At 40.8% G+C, this 14,254-nt stretch overlaps 1 protein-coding gene across 1 annotated transcript; it reads right to left on the bottom strand.

Annotated features, from left to right (window-relative positions):
- Positions 1 to 5,954: 5,954 nt before the first annotated feature.
- Positions 5,955 to 10,708, bottom strand: LOC119425470. The gene is made up of 6 exons (XM_037693002.1): positions 10,670 to 10,708; positions 10,275 to 10,392; positions 9,551 to 10,204; positions 6,807 to 6,940; positions 6,612 to 6,729; positions 5,955 to 6,374 (listed from the first exon to the last, which is right to left on the bottom strand). The coding sequence occupies exons 1-6, from the start codon at positions 10,706 to 10,708 to the stop codon at positions 5,971 to 5,973; spliced, it is 1,467 nt and encodes a 488-aa protein (XP_037548930.1). The 3' UTR covers positions 5,955 to 5,970.
- Between the last annotated feature and the right edge of the window lie 3,546 nt (positions 10,709 to 14,254).

Raw genomic sequence — 14,254 nt, 5'->3', positions numbered from 1 at the left:
ATCGCCAGCATCTTATACTGTCCAGAGACGTTTGCATCCACCCATCCCATGCTTTCACGACTAATTATCAAAAAGTAATTTATCTTTTTGTGTGTGTGTAAATACTGTAAACATCTGACTGTTTGGACACCAGGGATGCATCAAAGTCCTGAAAGAGTTACTGACCCCTGTCATAATCAGAAAACTCAAACCAGTCGTGTTTCTGGCTTGATACGAAGACGTTCGGACACACAGGAGCAAACGGACTCTGCCTGGTTCCTCGTTACAAAGGAAGAGCCGAGCCTTTTTTAAACTTTTTGTTGTTGTTGTTCCTGCCACATTCTTGGTTCAGTCTCGTTTGTTAAACACAAAAACGGTGTTGAGGTGCCTTTCTTCATGTACCTTACCTTTTGTGATGGAATGGAAATGGTGAAGAAGCTGCGCAGTTTGTAGCATCCAAGTGATTTCACTCGTCAGCCTCTTAGATCAAGTGTCAAAGCTGCAAAACCTCAAATGAGCCGAGTGACGCGCCTTCGTCAGACTGTCGCCTCCAAAACACATCTAAGGTGGTGTCCCTCTGGGCTGTGGCTAGTCGGCTAAACAGCATTTGTGAGAGTCTCCAAATGTCTCGCTGCGTTCCTGAGAGTTGCAGAGACTTTCAGTCTTGTAGCTGAAATTACATGTTTGATAAATTTTCTCTAAAAAGAATTCAAGGAAACTGTTGTGAGCATCTTGAGTTTCGTTGTATTTCTGACGCAGCGCAGGAGCTCCCCTCAGGTTTAAAATCCGCATTGATGATAAACAATATTTATTTAAAAAAAACAAGTCCAAATCTGCCTATTTTCATTTTAAAAGTGTACTCCAGTAGATTAAAGGTACTTGTTATGAAGAATCCTCCAAAAAAGCTGAACAAAATAACAAAAATTCACTTTTTTTTATATTATCTATGGTTAATGTGTCTTTAAATTTAGGATTGATAAGCAAAAATTTGTGACCAGCCGCCATCTTCTGTGTTCATTTGTTTACCTGTGAAAACACCTGAAGTGACTGAAAATATGTCAACGATGGCAACATTCACGAAACCGTTTGGGATCAAGGAATCAAACCGGTTTGATGCATTAGTACATCCTATGTGCACATTTGTTGAGTAAAGTTTGTTAGCGTTAGACTCGAAGTGAAAAGGCTTTGACATGGTAAACTTACCGGTCTAGCAGAAGTTTGGCACAAAACGCGAGTGTTTGAACGCTGAGCTCGATGTTGATGCTGCTCCACCTTGATCATTGGTATTTACCGTATTTTCCGGCGTATAAGTCATAGTTGTTTTTTTTTACATAGATTTATCAGTCCTGCGACTTGTACCCCAAAGTGAATTATATACCTTTTTTTTTCTTCTTTCGTATTCATAATGCAATTTTTGACTGACGCTTTAAATTTTGAAGAACTGCAACAGCGAGTCCTCCCGTGCACTCTCGCTTCACTCAGCTGGTGCAAGTGGAGCAACGCTGGCGAGCTAGCAGCTCCGGCCCCAATGAATGGATGGAGGGTGCCGCCCAGGCGAAATGAAGCTGTTTTGACCATTAAATAAACTCATAATAAACGCAACGGGTCAGCGGTGATGCATAATAAATGCGACTTATACACTGAAACGATTTAATTATGTTTTTTTCCCTCTTCGTGATGCTTTTTTTTTTACTGATGCGACTTATACGCTGGAAAATACGGTATTATTGAAAGTTGTCTAACTCGGTCTTTCTGTTTGCTGTTATCTACAAATTCACTTTTGTATTTCCGCCTTAATGTGTTTTCTGAACTTCTACAAGTCTGATTTTACTCCATTTGTTTACCAATGATGCACTTGATGGAGGTTAATTGTGTGACTCGAGTCTTTTGAGCAGATTCAGCCAAGTGCTTTGTTTACGTTGAGTCCATACTCCCATTTTAGAATTGCATATCGAATATATCAGTAAAACTGCTGGAGTAAGTTTGTTCAAACAATTTGTTTGATATAGTTTGTCTTGGAAAATGTACCCGCGCAGCTTCCTGGTCACTAACATTTGTAATTCAGTGAGACCGCAACAAAAAAATTGCCTATTTTCTTGCAATTTTGAGCCATAAAGTCGCCCTGAACAGTGGCAGCCTGATGAGAAACCACCTCTACGACCTTTTTACCCCAACTCGCTAACATGACGATGCGGTTTGTGAGCAGCAGCAGGAAGTTCAGAGCAGATTTCTCATGATTCACTCAAAATATCAAATATTTTATGAGCAGCATTTTGAATGCTGCACAAAGTGTCATAAAATATTGTAAATACACAAAATATTAAGATGCAATATAACACAGGTGTTGTCTTAATCCATGTGTTTTGCATATATGCATGTCTTCTATGATCTAAATTGTGAGGAAAACTAATTTTATGTGGAAACGGAGTTTAGTTTGCCAGTTTTTACACCAGAAACGTTGATTCAGAGAAGATCCACTGATGTTTTCATGACTTTACGTGCACCTGTGAGCATATCTCGAACGTTGCACCCTAAAACTAAAAAACAAGCCATTTAGACGGGCATTAAACCGCCTTTAACGGACTGCACCAGTGGAGTTATTGTTAATTTGATTTACTGCAAATCACATGAACTTTACATCACATTTATTGTGTTTTGTGATATTTGGGACTTTTGTTGCACTTTTCCGTGAAAGGGTTAGTTTTTATATACTGGATATGTATACTAAGGGCAATATCCACATCTATTGAAAGATTATTTGCAATAAATGTTTTATTTGCTCATGTTTTGTTTGCTTAAACTTTCACAAATTCTGGTTTGGTCCTTTTGAACATTTCTCTCCTGAATCATGTAACAAACGAGGGCTGCAGAATTAAAACATTACCCTATTTTCACAATCCTCAACCTTTGTTGTAAACTTATTTTTGGGACAAAAATCTATCTAGATTTATTTAAATGCCGTTTTTAAAAACTGCCAGTGGCTAGTCGCAAAAAATAAATGGTAAAAAAAAATAATATAACAAACACAAAAAAAAAAAAAAAACTTAAAATTTTCACAAAACGGAGAAAACATACAAATGAAGCAAAACATGTCAACTGTGTTAAATCCAGGGGTGATATTTCAAAACACCAAAAGTTCAGGTCTGTCTGATCTGAACAGCTGGTTCTACGGGACAACTGGAGACCTGGTCACCTCTGTGGACCAGCTTGGACCTCTGGACCACTTGAATCAAATGGTCAGGGCTATTCAACTGGCGCCCGCGGGTGACTGCAATCCAGCCCACTTCATTAAATAATTATTTATTTATTGTATTGGGGAGGGGTTTGGGTTTTGGCTTCTGTTTATTGCATTTATGATTCAATGCAATACAATAAATTTAAAAGTTAACAGATAATTGTAAACTTTGTTTTATTTACATAATGATTTTCTGGATGTCCGGCCCCGGAGCTGTTGGCTTTCAGGAACTCTGGCCCCCTGAGCAGTTCTGGTCTGAAGGATCAGGTCAGACGCATCTTCAGGAAATTGTCCATTCAGGGCATTTTATGTCATCAATAAGCTTAAAAATAAATTCTAAAACAAACAGAAAGCCATTATCAGCATAACCTTTGACCTTACAAACGTGGCACAGAACACTCATTTTTCCAAAAAGGTAATACGGAGCTTGTTTTTTTTTATCTATTTTCTTATGAATCATTAAAATTATTGTTTTCATAATTTTTTTTAAAGTTTATTATTGGCTCAGTTAGTAGAGAAGGTTACCGGATCAAACCCCGGCCTGGGGCCTGCTCTCTCTGTGCATGTGCGTGTTTTCTCCAGGTACTCCGGTTTCCTCCCACAGACCAAAAACATGCATGTTAGGCTGATTGGTGACTCTAAATTGTCTCTAGGTGTGAGTGAGAGAGTGAATGGTTGTTTAAGTGTCCCTGTCATGGACTGGGGACCTGTCCGAGGTGTCCCCCGCCTCTTGAACAGTGACTGCTGAATATGGACACCAGTGACCGCCCCATGACCCAGAAAGGAAGAAGCAGGTAAAGATGATGGTTGTATACTGGTAGATTTTACAGATGACTCCAGGCTGCCCTGTAGGACAAACGACAAAGAAAAAACATCAACATAGATTTGTTTTTGTACCATGGTACGCTCCAATTTGTTGAGTAAAGATACGGATGAAGCGTTCACCTTGAGTGCACCCACGTTACAGAATCACATCTGGAAAACTACTGGAGTAAACTTTCAATCTGCACCCTCTGACATAGTTCATAACTTTATTTTTTTTAATTCCATATTTTGTAACGAGTACCTTTTAACCAGAGATTTTCCTCGTCAAGAGAAAATAAAAAGGATTTTTCTCTTTGAACCAGTAAAGATTTCTGGTTTTAGTTCGCGAACGGTCGATACCTCAGAATTTAAAAAGTGCTGCTTTCTGTCTTCTAGAGATTAAAAATTGTTTTCTGGGGTTAATCAGTGACGCAAATCTTTATTTTTGTTACGCTTTATCTTTTTTTCAAGGCTCTCAAGTGCAAAATTGTGTTTTTTCCCCCCTGGTCTTTGGTTTAACGTGCTGCTGCAGCACTTGTCAATGATGGGCTCTAAAAATGGCCTTAATGTTCGCCACGAGGCTCAACCTTTGACCTCTGACACTGAACAGACGTCTTGTATCTGCTGCTGTCACTCCGCTGCCGTCAGGAAAAGATTTCAGAAATGTTTGTGCGGACGGTGTGTGGATATATTTAAAGTCATAGAAGCTCACGCTTTAAAGAATGTTTAGGTTGCATTCTCTTTATTTTATATCCGTCCTCGTTCACCAAGATCTGAGCTGCTGATAAAACTATTCTGTGCTCACGAAAAAAATAATAATCACAAAACAGAGAAAGTACACAGAATAAAAAGATGTGAAACAACTTGTAACTTCTTGCACATGATTTATACCAAAGTGATGCAAACTTTGTAAGACGAGGTTAGAATTTGCAAATTTTACATTGTTCTGTTAAACAAATTAAACAAATGGCAAGAAACCACCAAGTATTTATGCTTAAAAAAGATATAAAATAAAAAGCTGCCTTTTTTGTAATGCATTGACCGTTTTCTTTCTATGTAAATAAAAACACAAAGTCACATTTGAGGAAACCCAGTAAACCAACATTATTACTGCGCCACTAAAAGGCGATCGTGTTTTTGCCCACATGTGCTTGTCTGTCAGCAAAATATCTCATGAATCAGATGACTTATAGAGATAATCCCCAGTTATAAATCTTTCATTGCACACCTGCAAATGATGAACAATTAGAGCCAGCATGATTCAAGATGGCCGCCACCAAACACAGGAATTATCTTACTGAGTCGTTTTTACAGAGACTGAGCTCAAAGTTGGGGCGGTAGCAGCTGAGAGTCACACCCAAAACATACATTGAGGACTTTACCATTACCGGTATCTACTGGAGACAACTCTGTTAGCAAAACATTTTCTGAATCAGTGAATGGATACTAATGAAACAAGATAATCACTGGATGCACATCTACAAATAATTTATCTTTGAAGTCAGTCCAGATCAAGATGGCCGCTACAGCTAAACCACAATAGCCAACACAAAAATGGCTACAACCAAATCAGCTTTACAGACAATGTAGTAAAATTTGGTGTGGTAGTAGCTGAGATTCATTCACATTCTCTGAGCCTGACATCTCCTGATATGGCATGAGATTGCGCAATGTTTTCAAGGTTTGACCGAAACGGCGACAACTCTCTCGTTTCTTAAGATGATCTTAGTCTAAAAGCGACGGGCGATATGTATTCCTCTGAGGACAGCAGCCCCAGTCAGGTCTTGTGCGATTACAGAAAATTATGAAGGTAAAAAAGAGCCAATAATGATGGCACCACTGAGAACAAGTAAACTTTGCTCAACACTTCAAATGAAATGTAAAAAGAAAAGACATGAAAAAGTCTCCTCCAGCAGTCGGGGCCTTTAGTCCGTGACCCTGCAGCCTGTGATTCAGTCTGTTATATCCCCTCCTTCTCTACTAGTTCCCATGAAGATCTTCATATCTCCATCCTCAGACAGTAATCTTGTGTGGAAGGCCTTGTGGAAGTTCTCTGTGAAGACCAGATCGGACTCAAGTCTGACCTTGTTGGCCCAGATCAGGGTCGTTCCTGGCCTGCAGAAGTGCTTCATGGTGGCCAGGAGCTCGTCCCGGAAGTCATGGTGGTAGACCACGTCAGCAGCCAGCACGTAGTCGTACCTGTAGACGGAAGAGGGGTAGGTGTGCTCCAGGTCGTGGCTCCAAGACAGAGCTGCCACCTTGGGTAGGTGTCTGCAGCGGCCCCTAGTGTTCCTCATCACGTTGGCTTGGAGGTTGCTCAGCATCTCTGGGAGGTCTGTAGCTGTGACCGAAGCGCCTAAAAGAAAAAACAGAAGTGTCTTAATAAGCAACTGACTGGACTACATCATGATTAGTTATTTTAATAAATAGCAAATGTTGATGTGTTTTGTTGTATTTTATGGCCCTTTTCCATGTAATTTTCCTCGTAATGTCACAAATCTGACAAAAAGTACATGCCGTGAAATGTTTTTTTTGTCATAATTGCTTCTTGCTCTGTCAGGTTGTGTGCCGCAGAGTGGTGCTGACAGCTCACCCAGCAGACTGGCCACAATGGCTACCAGTCCAGTTCCCGCTCCCAGTTCCAGAACCTCCTTCTCACGCAGGTCGAAGGTGTGCCAGTTGTTTTCCAGGAAGGAGCATAAAGCCAACGCCTGCAGGTCACAGAAAACCAGACAGCTAATTACTGAGAGGCTGTACGACGCTTTAGACTGTTCTCAGAAATACTCACAGCTGGCCACATCATGGCCCCGTACGAGTCTATGGATTCATAAATGACAATATCCTCGCCAACGTAATTGTAGATGTCTTTAGTGGTGCTGTAAAGGATGCTGGGGGCCCATTTCTCTTTCACACACATCTCTTCTGTGGAAAGAAAAAAGCATAAAGTATCCCTCGTTTATTGCGGGGGTTCGGTTCTGAACCCGCCCACATTAAGTGAAACTCCACAAAGTAGTGGCGTTATATTTATTTTAGTATTTATGTATATATTAAGGATTTATGAACTCTTCCCACACTCTTGCAATGTTCTTAATCTTCTAAACGCTCTAAAAGAGACAGCATGTCATGATTTCCGCTCTCAGCCGCCTGCTGCTCTCAGCCACGCCCACTTCTCCGCTGTCACTCCCAAACTCCCTCCTTCTGTGTAAATAAACAATTTAAATTTAAATACTGTAATAGTTTAAATAAACAATCCATGCTGCATGAGCAGCATTGTTCATTTTAAATAATCAAGCGCGACTGGAACCGAGCCTTTAGTCGCCCTCGACGAACGGCCAGGCCACCGGCCTGGAAGTCTTCCTCCTCCGTTTTATCAGGGGGAGAAAGTCAGCTGTCACTCTGTAGGACTCGATCACAGGTGAAAAGGTGAAGCTGCGATGATGTCAGAGGGAAAGGAGGTTTGGACAGATCACTCATATGTGAGCGAAAGTCCGACAAGCACTCTCTTCAGAATGTGGAGTTTGGTTCTGAGAGCTGAATGTCTCGAGTCCGGGGTCTGAGTTTGTGGTCACAAATACAGGCATGGGTCATTCACAAAGGCAGAAAATGCACAAGCTATCAGAGGGTTTTAGCTGGAATCGGTGGTCTGACGGCAGAGACGTTAAATGGGTCAGGAACAGCAGGAGCATAAACACTGGATGGTGATCAGACAATCTGCAGACACTGGGCAGCAACGCACAAAAAATTAAACAAATAAAAGCGCAGCGCAGGTGTTAAATCCATCCATCAATTATCTTTACCTGCTTCTACCTTTTCGGGGTAAAATATATTATTTTAAATGATTTAGCACCTGCAGGTTGGCGGACTGGTCATTGGGAGCGCTGGGACATTTCCCGGTGGCCTGGCCGTTCGCCGAGTGTGACTAAAGGTTCGGTTCCGGTCGTGCTTGATTATTTAAAATAAACATTGCTGCTCATGCAGCATGGATTGTTTATTTAGACTGTTACAGTATTTACATTTAAATTGTTAATTTACACAGAAGGAGGGAGATTGGGAGTGACAGGTGATGAGTGTGACTGCAGTGGAGAAGTGGGCGTGGCAGAGAGTGGAGATCATGGCATGCTACAGGAGGGAGCTTCTCCTGCAGCTGTGGGATGCACAAAGGTGCAACAGGTGCTAAATCATTTAAAATAATTAACTTTAAATAAACAATCCATACCACTCGTGCAGCTAATCCATCAATCAGCCAGTTGTGTGTCATGTCCAATTTTACTTAGAAAAACCACGACAGAGCGAGTCCATGAAAGTTGAACCGCAACGAACCGCAAAGTAGCGAGGGACTACTGTACTGTATTTCAGCACAGCCAGAAAGCTAAAGAGGAGCCACATACAAAAATATTAAAGGTCATAAATCAACATCTTGATATTAATTATGGAGAAATTGCATTTTTGTGAATGTTTAGAGCTGAAATGTTGCTGAAATTTGGTGAAGAATCTAATGCTGAGTTATTAAAGCTAAAAAGAGCAGGACACTAGATAAACGCTAAATGAGAAGAAATGTTAGCTAAAGGTTTAAAGGAGCAAAAACCTAGCTAAAAGAATAAAAAATAAATAAACAAACAAAAAACAAGATAAACTCCAGAAGCAGCACAACACTGGCTACAACTTAAAATATGTGGAACACTAGCTAAAAGGTGCAAAACAAGCTGAATAATAATAATAATTATTATTATTATTATTACAAAATGCAAGCTTAAAGTTGAAAGTGAAAAATCACTAGCTAAAAACCAAAAGATGTACAATTTCTAATAGCTTAAAATAGCAAAATGCTAGTTAAAAGCACCAAATACTTAGCTAAAGGCTGAAATTATCAAAAGACCAGCTGGAAGCTAAATGTAGAAAAAATAACTAAAAGTAGCATAATGATAGCTAAAAGCTAAAAGTTATAGAAGCAATAAAAGCAAAAGGCTTGCTCTTGCAGAATAATAGCTAAAAGTAGCAAAACAGTAGCAAAAACCTAGTAGCAAAAGATTAGCTAGAAACTTATGGTTGGCTAAAAGCTAAAAGTAGCAGAATAATTGCTATTAGATAAAAGTGGCAAAAGACGAACTAAAAACCAAAAGTAGCACAAAAAAAGCAAAAACAGAACCAGTTTACTGAAGCAGGTTTTAAAGAGAACAATGTTTGTCAAGGGACTGAAAAGGTCTCATTGTATTTCTTGAAGTTAAACATTTAGAAAAATATAATAATTACGAAAAACAAACGTCATAACAATAATCAAAGTCATAGTCGTATTCTGATTTAGCTGAACATTTTGATATACTAAGGGTTAAAATAGCACATAGACCTATTTACAAACAGATAAATTGTTTCATGAGATAATTATTATCAATAAGATGACCCCCACGGCTAATCAATTAACAAAAATGGTTATACCTCAGTGAATTTTATAATCAGCTGAAGTTTGGTGTGGTAGTAGCTAAAAGTCATTCACAACACTGACTCCAAGCTCTAACAAATCATGTGAGATCTCACCTTTTGTGTTTTTGTCCTTTCGTTCATCTGTTTTATCTTCAGCACCATCATCTTTGAGAGCCGAACTTCTTTCTGAATCTTCCTCTTCGTCACTGTCAGTCTCGCTCTTTTCTTCCTCTTCGTCTCTGCTCTCAGCTTCCAACTCGTCAGATTCCTTCTCCTGAAGGGCGCCGTGAAGTTCGTCGTCTTTGTGTTTTAGCTCCTCCTCCTTTGTTGGTTCTTCCTCCACCTGTCCCAGTAGATATGCATTTTCCAGCTCCTCGTCTTTTCCTTCTCCACAAGTTGCCATGAAGATCTTCATATCTCCATCCTCAGCCAGTATACTTGTGTGGAAGGCCTTGTGGAAGTTCTCTGTGAAGACCAGATCGGACTCAAGTCTGACCTTGTTGGCCCAGATCAGGGTCGTTCCTGGCCTGCAGAAGTGCTTCATGGTGGCCAGGAGCTCGTCCAAGAAGTCATGGTGGTAGACCACGTCAGCAGCCAGCACGTAGTCGTACCTGTAGACGGAAGAGGGGTAGGTGTGCTCCAGGTCGTGGCTCCAGGACAGAGCTGCCACCTGCGGAGGGTGTCTGCAGCAGCCCCTGGTGTTCCTGCACAAGTTGACCCTCGTGTTGTTCAGGACTTCTGGGAGGTCGGTAGCTGTGACCCAGCCTCCTGAAAACAGACAGAAACCAGTCACAACTGGTCACCGCTGTGAGGGAAAATCTGTGCCCACTTTACACACCGAGGAGCGCCGCAACGATAGACAGAAGTCCAGTTCCTGCTCCAATCTCAAGGACGGCTTTGTCTACAAGACTCCACTCGTCCTGATGAGTGTCGAGGTAGTGACAGAGAGCCAGAGCCTGAGGGCGACATCATTACAGCTGCAGTCAGGTTTCACATGACATCGAAACACCTCGTGACCCACCAGACTGGTTTTAACACAACGTTTAGAAGAATGATCAAATGTTCGACGACAACTTATTTACTTTCAGAGTCAGACAGATTCAAGATGGCCGACGTAGCCTGACGTTAGCAAACATAAAAATGGGTATAACTCAGTCAATTTTATAGAGACTGAGCTCAGATTTGGTGTGGTAGTAGCTGAGGGGCATACACATCACATTTTCAGAGCTCTACCTGTTCACACAAGATGTATCCAGTATAATCAAAGTTCATGCTCAATAATCCAGGTAAAAAAATCCAACAAAGTTCAGTCAGGTCATCTGGACGGTTTCTTTTTTTAAAATTTGTTGAGACGTTTCATCCTTCATCCAAAGGACTTCATCAGTTCAAGGAGCCACAACAAACTCAGTCCCACAAGCAGCACACTCACATAGTGGACCAATCAGTTCGCTGGTGATGAGCTGGTTTCTGGGGCCCGCCCTCTCCCCAATCGACTCAGATGACCTGACTGAACTTTGTTGGATTTTTTACCTGGATTATTGAGATTGAACTTTGATGTTTTGAACCACTTTGGCTATGGCTGCCTCAGAGGAGTCGACAGGGGAGAAGACAGACTACAGAAACCATCTTATCACCAGCAAACTGGTTGGTCCACTATGTGAATGTGCTGCTTGTGGGACTGAGTTTGTTGTGGCTCCTCAGACTGATGAAGTCCTTTGGATGAAAGATGAAACGTCTCAACAAATAAAAAAAAAGAAACAGTCCAGATGACCTGACTGAACTGTGTTGGATCCAGGATAATGTTAATTTCAAGGTTTGTCCTAAATGGCTACATAAGTTTCCTTATTTTTCAACATTTTTGCCCTGACCCAGAGGAGGTGGAGGTGGGGGGTCTTTGCCTCGTGGAGAATTTTAAGTATCTGTCTTGTTAACAAGTGATGATAGGATGGAGTGGGATATGCATTGGCAGATCTGGACCTTTGCTTTGGTCGCTGATGGTAAAGAAAGAGTTTACAATAAAAGAAGGTTTGAGACCAAACGGCGCCACTCACCGCGGGCCATATCATGCCTGCATAGAAGTCCAAACCCTCCTCGATGGTGATCTTATGACCAGCATAGCTGTAAACCTCTTTTCCAGCTTTGGAGTAAAAACATGGAGCCCAGGAGGACGGTTTTTGTTTCTTCTCCGCAGCCGATTCGTCTGTGAAACATATAAAAATCAAATTCTTTAAAACTAAGAAGCTCAAATCAAAACTTTGAACCAAAGTGATTTAAATTACCCTTTTCTCTCTTTTTGTCTTCCTCCAACCCATCTTCTTGCTCCTCTTCATCCTCCACGTCACCTCTCATGCAAATCATTTCTTCCATATGAATTAAGTTAGGTCTGTGTGAATAAATCGGGGAAATGCGTACAGTTTATAAACTTTACGTGTGGTAACGTCGTTGTCGTAGTAAGAAGAGGGCACGCTTTTTACAGTGCAAAACATCAAAACGAGATAAAACGACACACTTCAAAATCAGCGCAGAGCACAGATTGTTTTAAACTCAGTCCAGAATCCTTTAATATTTCTCAGGTGTCTTACCTGGGAGCTTTAATTCCTGTAACAGTTCTCCAGAGGAGCCCCGGTGCGTCTGGACACCCGACAACTCCGAGGATAAAAAGACCCTCAGCATCCAGCAGGACACACCCATCATCAGCACAAGGACACGGGGGTATTTTTAGAGCTGCGCTCATATACGCCTGATACGAGAGCAGAGGGCCCAACGTTTCAACCACATAAACAAAAATGACTCAAACAGGGAGCCAACTGGAAGCAGGGAACGAAGGGAATGTGGTGAGACTTCAGGACTGTCCTGCAGGTGGTCCAAAGCAGCTGGTGGACCATGAAAACTAATTTCTTACTTTAAACACACCACCTCTTCTAAACTATGAAAACACTAGCAACAGTCTAAGTAACTGGACTCAAATTAGCCCAAATATTTCATGTCAATCTGATATTGCATCATTTTTTTAATGAGGTTGTTTATAAATACTCACAGGGTCAATTGGGGGGGGGTTGTTAAACCAGAACCAGCGTCTGATTTGTGTTTAGTTTGGCAGCATCTTGGCAGGAAGGGGTGGAATGTGTGTGTCGCATTAAAATCATGTCCAAAACACTAACATTATTAGACCACTCATGGTCAGGAGTTTGTTTAAAAAAAAAAAATGCAGTTACAGTTTTAGTACATGTGCAAATAAAGGACAAGCTAATTCCATTATTATCTCTTGTGAATCTAATAAATCAAAGGTTTAAAATCTGATCTGCCCACTAAACAATTCCCTTAAATCGATAAAGGAAACTGTGGAAGAATAACCTGAATTAATATCAAAATAAACTGTGGTAATTCAACAAATATCACTTAGAGTTTCTTGTTGCAAAGTCTGAAATCGAGTTAAAAAAGGCTACCCTGAAAGAGTTCACTCCAGCAGTTTTACAGATATATTGAGTTTTTAAAATGTGGGTATGCACTCAGTGTAAACAAAGCAGTCGGTTGAACCAAACTACGTGGAAGATTGAGCCTTGACCTACATTAGACCGGTCGTCATCGGTGTAGGTAAATCAGACCAGAATAGAACAGAGAATAATAAGTCATAAAATAAATCCCTACATATTTACTGTAGATGACATGTACCCTCAATATGAGTCCTTTAATTTATGCTCAAAATGCCTGTCTGAGGTAAATTACCCAGCTTTTTTTTGTTGTTGTTCTTATGCTCACATATTGTTGTGAGGTATATTCATGACAAAAAGTCCATTTAAATTTAGATGCTGGGTTTGGATCGTTTCCATGTTGTGTTTACTCGCTTGCCTTTTCCTGCAATGGTCTCAGTTGCTCCAGCAGAGTTTGGAGGTAACTGGATCAGGCTGCACGTATCAAGCCCCCCAGAAAAGATAAGGGCTCCAATGACATCCACCGCATTTAAACACAAAACATCACATCCCACTTTCAGGTGTCGTCACTTAAATTGAAGTTTTTGAAATGTAGGCCCTCAGGTTAGTTCGGCTGGGGACTTTATAGATGCCAGATTTTCAGAGAGTCAATGTTTGGCATGAAGAGCGACAGTGAGCTGATACAAGCACGAGGCTTCATACCAACTTCAGCTGTTAAGTGTTTATTTATCCTGACAATGGCAGCAATATTCACATCCACCAGCTTAAACCTCTTTAGCTTTTATCCATCTTGTCAACACTCCCCTCGCTCCGCAGCCAAATATCGCATATCCTCCTGACGGGCAGGAAGACGAGGAATTACGGCTCAGAAAAATGACCCTGAAAACCTCTGAGGATTTAGAATCATTAAAGTATCAGATTTAAAATTCATAGTAAGTGACTGTAACGTACTATTTCCAGGATAATTAAGCTAACTGGTGAGTTTCCAAAGTATGGCGAACCACCGGTGTTCGAGTTACAGAAGCAGCACATTTATTCCCTAATATAGGCGCAGTAAGAGTGAGAGTTTTTATCTGATAAACTAAAAGTGTTTTAGTCGTGGCACAATACCAGAAAAGGTGTTATAATTTACTGACAGTGGAGATTTTAGCCTCTTTTTGGGGCTGCTCAAGCACCCCCTAAATTTTAACTCAGCAACCCAGAAAAATAAAAAGTAAATTTTATTTATTTATTTATTTTTTTTGGCGGTTCTGGGTTTGGGTTCTTGCCTTTATGATTCAATGCAACAAAATTGGTTAACACCAAACTGATTTTGTACAAAGCGTTTAGTAGGTTGTGTGATGTAAGGCAGAGCGTCACGTCTGTAGCATCTTAGCTAGCGTATCCG

Source organism: Nematolebias whitei, chromosome 2, assembly GCF_014905685.2.
Source record: "Nematolebias whitei isolate Nwh7 chromosome 2, NemWhi1, whole genome shotgun sequence".
In the NCBI taxonomy this organism is placed as follows: domain Eukaryota; kingdom Metazoa; phylum Chordata; class Actinopteri; order Cyprinodontiformes; family Rivulidae; genus Nematolebias; species Nematolebias whitei.
This window is presented reverse-complemented; position numbering and strand designations above follow the sequence as displayed.

Coding starts and splice junctions, on each gene's coding strand:
- LOC119425470 (XM_037693002.1), bottom strand. CDS start 10,708: ATGAACTTTGATTATACTGGATACATCTTGTGTGAACAG. Junction 10,393..10,669: donor GATACATCTTGTGTGAACAG/GTAGAGCTCTGA, acceptor TGTCGCCCTCAG/GCTCTGGCTCTCTGTCACTA. Junction 10,205..10,274: donor TATCGTTGCGGCGCTCCTCG/GTGTGTAAAGTG, acceptor GTCTGTTTTCAG/GAGGCTGGGTCACAGCTACC.